Raw genomic sequence first — 5,184 nt, 5'->3', positions numbered from 1 at the left:
AAGGTCGCCATGTGGATACAGGCACTAACTGATACTCACTTGAATAGTGAAACCCATGAACAAAAGGCCATTTCAGACCAGAGGAAAAAGCAGTGGGTTTGGTGTGAAAAGATCTAGATTCAAATTCCATGTCTACCACAGAAGAGCTTAGGCTAATGTTTAAACTCTCTCAAAACCTCAATTTTCTGCTTTGGGGAAAATAATATTTGCCTTTTATCACTGATGGAAGCATTAGATTCAAACATGTTTGAAGACTACCCAATGATGTTTTTATTCTCTTTTACAAACAAAAAGTATCTTTGCACACCACAGGAAAAAAACTATTTGCCGTGAAATGGATTCTGACTCATGGAGACCCCATGTGCATCACAGTAGAACTGAACTCTGTAGGGTTTCCAATGGCTGTGATTTTCAGAAGTAGTTCACCAAGACTTCTCCTAAGTGCCTCTGAGAAGATTTAAACCAACTGGGATGGATTACCCCATAAGCAAGTTAAGCATGGGTTTACTTGTGCTTACTTACTAATCTGAAACTATTTATAACAGATCAGTAAGTAAGCTCATACTTACTTTGCTCACTGGGTATGCCATCTCTGTCAGGGATATATAAATTTGAAGAGGCTTTGATTCTGTAGGTTGGGCAATCTTCTTCCGTAGTGATACTGCCTCAGAAACCCAAGGAGGGGTCGCCATGAGTCAGATACAATTTGACAGCAGTGGGTTGGGTTGGGGTTGGTTGATTCTGTAGGGAAGTGCTGTGGGATTGGGAGACAGACAGACGCCAGCCATACCTACAATCAGAATCTTTGATGTGCCAAAAAAATGTTCACTACAGATTAGTTAGTAAACACAGGTAAACCTGTAATCTGGCACTATAAACCACTAACCTTTTAGTTAGTCACCCAAATGTGGTTACTGAGAGGATGACAGTATAAATAAGACCATCCCCCAGTGTTGCCTGAAGTGGGGAAGGCAGATGCAGCACTGGCGGGGGTAGGGGGCCGGGCTCCCAGCAGTAATCTACACCAAGCTGACACCCACGCTCCAATCAGGAGGCTGTGATAAGCAGAAGGACATCAGAGCCACTCTGGGAAGCCAGTGTGAGTTGAACCTTGCCCCAGGTGGCTTGTCACAGTGAGTGGACAGGAGAAGGCTCTCCTCAGCCAAACGCCATGGCAAGAGGGCTGTATCTCATCCTGCTCGGTGTCTCCTTGGCTGGACTCCTGCTGCCTGGGGCAAGTGGTAAGCAGCCCCCCCCCCACCAGGCTGCCCTTGGGCAACTGCAGATGTTCCTCCCCCTGGGTGGGAAGTATGGGTGATCCCAAGAATCTGGGTCATGGGGGCAGTGAATACCCCTTTCTCATTGTCAAGGACAGTGTGAAACAGCTCGGCTCTTTACCGTATTTTCCAGCTAAGAATAGACATAGAACCAGCTGCTTCTTGCTGTGGGCGAGGGGGTCAGATGGGCATTTCAAAGGGCACAAAGACACAGATAGATAGAAACATGGAGACAGAGACAGAGGAAGAGAGAGGGAGAAAGTGACAAAGAAACACATGTTCCTCCCTCAAATGCCAAAACAAACTGAGGAGAAACTGCTGGGGGTGGATTATTAGGCAATGAGGAGCTTCCCTGGCAAGGAAGAGAGAAAGAGAAAAGGATCCATGGCCACCACCCTCAGGCTTGGAGAAAGAGCAGCAAAATGGAGGCCAGATTGACAAGGCCCTCTGGGCCATCCAGGACATGTAGGCCCAGGTGAAAGGAAGAAATAAAAGCAAAGTCACCAGAGACAGTAGAAGAAGAGGCCAACCAGCAGGCTTTGGGACTTGTTTACATGTTAAATAAAGTGAAAGCAAAGGAAAGCTGAGGAGAAAACAAGGAACATGCACCTCATGGAAGAGAACTCAGATATTTGAGAAATGGAAAAAATGGTGAAAAGTGAGAAAGAAGAGGGAAAAAAAAGAACAGAGGACAGATAGGTAGAAGAACCTGAAAAGAGGCAGATGCATTTATGGGAACAAAGTTTGACCTGCATACAGTGTCCTTCTGCTCTGCCGATACACTTCTGCTGATGTGTCCATTTCTTCATGAGACCCATATGAAGCCCCAGTTCCAGTAAAATCCAAATGCCTTTCCTGGCATTCAAGGCCTCCACAATCATACTCTGGTCTTACCCTATCTGCTCAACGATCTGTTCCATTCCTCTCCCACCAGTCTCCATCCCACCCAGCCATTCCCATCACTAAAGCTGCTCCTGAGGCTTGTCTCCTGCCAATTCATATCCTCCCCAACACTCCAGCCTAATTCATGTTAGCATCATCCCTGACACCTCCACCTTCCCTCATCAGCACCCACATGCCGCATCCTCTCTGCCATGTGTGATTACTTCCAGGTGTGCCTACATGACCAAGCATGGTTGGCAGATGGTTTCCTGAATGCAGGCCTTGACTCTGGGAGAAAACAGTCAACCGCCCAAAGGCAGGGACCAGGCAGTCTACTTTCTTTTTCTGTCCTCAGAGGCCACATCATCTGTGTTGTCAGTACAAATGTAACTGAATGACGTTAAATTGTCCCACATATTCCTACTCTTGCTCAACTGATGATTGTCCCTTCTTCACAAACCGTTTGATGGCTGTGACACTGTCCTTGTTTGTGGTGATGGCCACTTTGACAGATTCTCAAGTGGCTAAAGTTTGGGCCAGAAGGCTGAGCCTAAAGGTCAGGCTAATTGTCCAGTCCTTCCTTCATTTATTCAACAAATATTAAGCATATACTGTGTCTTCAGGCACTGGAGACACACAAGTAAATGAAATAGAGTAAGTACTTTTTGTCACATAGTTTACATTCTAGTTGTGGGAAAACAGGCAATGTATCTGTTGATGTATAATGTCAGAGAGTGGTAAGTGCTATGAAGAAAAGAAATCAGAGTAAAGGGTTAGGGAGAGATGTGTATAAGAGGCAACTTTGGATAAAGTGGTCAGGAAGGGCCTCTTGAGGGACATTTGTGGGACTGAGCCATGGAGATATTTGAAAGAAGAGTGTTCCAGACACAGAAAACTGTCAGTGCAAAGGCCCTGGGTAAGAGAGTGCTTGGTATGTTTAAGGAACAAGGAGGTCAATGTGGCCGGGTGAGAGATGAGTGAGGCTGCAAGAAGAAGGTAAAGAGGTCAGAGAAACAGTGGGAACCAGAGAGGGAGGCTTTGGTGAAGACTTTTGGTTTCATTCTAAGGATAGTGGAGAGCAATGACACTTAGCTTAGTGTAAGGTTTTGAAAGGAGAAGTCACACTCCAGTTCTTGGCTTCCTTGGCATCATCCCTTCCACCAGCACTCCTGTGCCTGTCACCCAGGCCTTCCTCCTCTCTCACTGGCAATTTAGCTCAAGTGCACATATGCTTAGTACCTAGGCCAGTTGGGAAGAGGCAAGATCAGGCTTTGTGGAGGAGGGAGGAGAAAATAGGATTTGGATGGGAAACACAAAGGAGGAGAGAATTATTGGTGGCAGAAAAATAAGAGAGAATGCTCAGGGATAAGAATGTCAATGAGAACATGGATGTGGCCTGGCATACTGGAATGGAAAGTTCCTTTAAGGGATCAGAAGAAGAAAAGAAGGCCTGGCCAGGTGGAGTGAGATTATCAGGCCCTTGCTGAGTGGTAACTAGTCCCTTGAGGCAGTCCATGGAAAATCACTTTGGTTCTAGGGAAGTGGAAACAAAACAAAAAGTAGATAATCTGGCACTGAGGATGTAGGGCCATGTGGAAGGGATAGAGACTCAAGCAGTGGTTTTCAAACTTGTGTGTACTGAATGTCCAAGAAATGCATTAAAATATAAATTTCTAATTGCCCCATCCTCCTGGAATGCAGGTGGACCATGGGTCGCAATTTGAGAAACATTAGACTAAGGCTCAGATACAGGCCTGAGTTGTTAATTCCAATATGAGAGAGAGGAAGAGAGGAGTGGGTATGTGAACAGACATGCAGGACAAATGTGAGTTGTACTGCAAATACATCTTACTTGTTCCTCAACCATACAGAGAAATGAATCCCTGATACACATCACAACGTGGGTGAACTTTGTTCATTATACTGAATGAAGTAAGTAAGTCACAAAAGGGCAAATATTGTATGATCTCACTTATATGGAATAAGTAAACATACAGAAACCAAAGATTAGTAGTAGTGATTGGGGTAGAAAGGAGGGTAAAAGGAGAATCTTTTGCTTACAGGGCATTGAGTTGATGTTAATGGTGGTAGCACAATTTGGAAAAGGGGAGGAAGAAAGGACAAACAACTCAAAGCATATAATCAATGTCACTGAATTGTACATGTAGAAATTGTTGAACTGGTGTATATTTTCACCACAATAAAAAAATTTTTTTTTTCAATTTATAGGATAAGACTTTGTAGGGAATTTGAAGAGTAATAGGGAGGGATCAACAAATAGCAAGTCTGAGAGCCTTGTGTTGTTAGATGTCACTGAAAGAAATGGGGAATTAGAAGACAGTAATTTGAAGGAGGAATGAAGGTAACATTTATTGAGAACTTAGTGTATATTGAACTCAACATTAAGAATTTTATATACTTAAAGAAAAAAACTCTGAGAAATAGAGTATTATCATTTCCCTTTACCAATAGTAAGCAGTTGGTGACTTCAAAACCCAAGACTGTTTGATTCTGAAATCTACTTTTCAGTTTGGGGAGCTTGGAGTTCTGAATGAGGGGGAATAGTTGAAAATATGGCGTTCAAGATGAAAGTCAGTACCAGAAACATCAACTTGGAAGGTCATCTTTGTATGATGAGACTGTCTGAGTTCTGTGGGAAAAAAAAAAAAAAAGGCAGAAAGAGAAGAGCAAAGGGCCAAGAAAAGAATCCTGAGGGTCTTCCAGAACCATAGTGAAAGGATGAAGAGCAGTCAGGCAATGAGAGACAGAGGAAGTACAGACAGAGAAGTGGGAGGTAACATGGTCATAAATATTCACGGTAGAAAGGATCATGGAGAGGGAGTTCCGGCAAGATGGTGGACTAGGCAGAAGGACTGCACAGATGCTCTTCAACAAAGAAAAGGGAAACCAATTAACACAGACACAGAATATAATCTTGGACCCCTGAGCCTTGAAGGGAAGGATACAAAAGGGGACTAAACCCCAACTAGCAGAAGAATTTGCGTGAAAATACCAAAAAAGGAGA

General features: G+C 43.9%; 1 protein-coding gene across 1 annotated transcript in view; it reads left to right on the top strand.

The window, feature by feature from the left end:
• Positions 1-1,171: 1,171 nt before the first annotated feature.
• F10 (coagulation factor X) overlaps positions 1,172-5,184 on the top strand; it is a 29,625-nt gene continuing 25,612 nt past the window's right edge. Inside the window, exon 1 of the mRNA XM_007942410.1 lies at positions 1,172-1,241. Within this exon, the coding sequence (XP_007940601.1) occupies positions 1,172-1,241 (70 nt within the window). The remainder of the gene's footprint in view (positions 1,242-5,184) is intronic.

Source organism: Orycteropus afer, unplaced genomic scaffold, assembly GCF_000298275.1.
Source record: "Orycteropus afer afer isolate SDZICR_OR568_19922 unplaced genomic scaffold, OryAfe1.0 scaffold00089, whole genome shotgun sequence".
In the NCBI taxonomy this organism is placed as follows: domain Eukaryota; kingdom Metazoa; phylum Chordata; class Mammalia; order Tubulidentata; family Orycteropodidae; genus Orycteropus; species Orycteropus afer.
The sequence above is the reverse complement of the archived record's forward strand: the minus strand, read 5'-3'. Positions and strand labels throughout refer to the sequence as shown.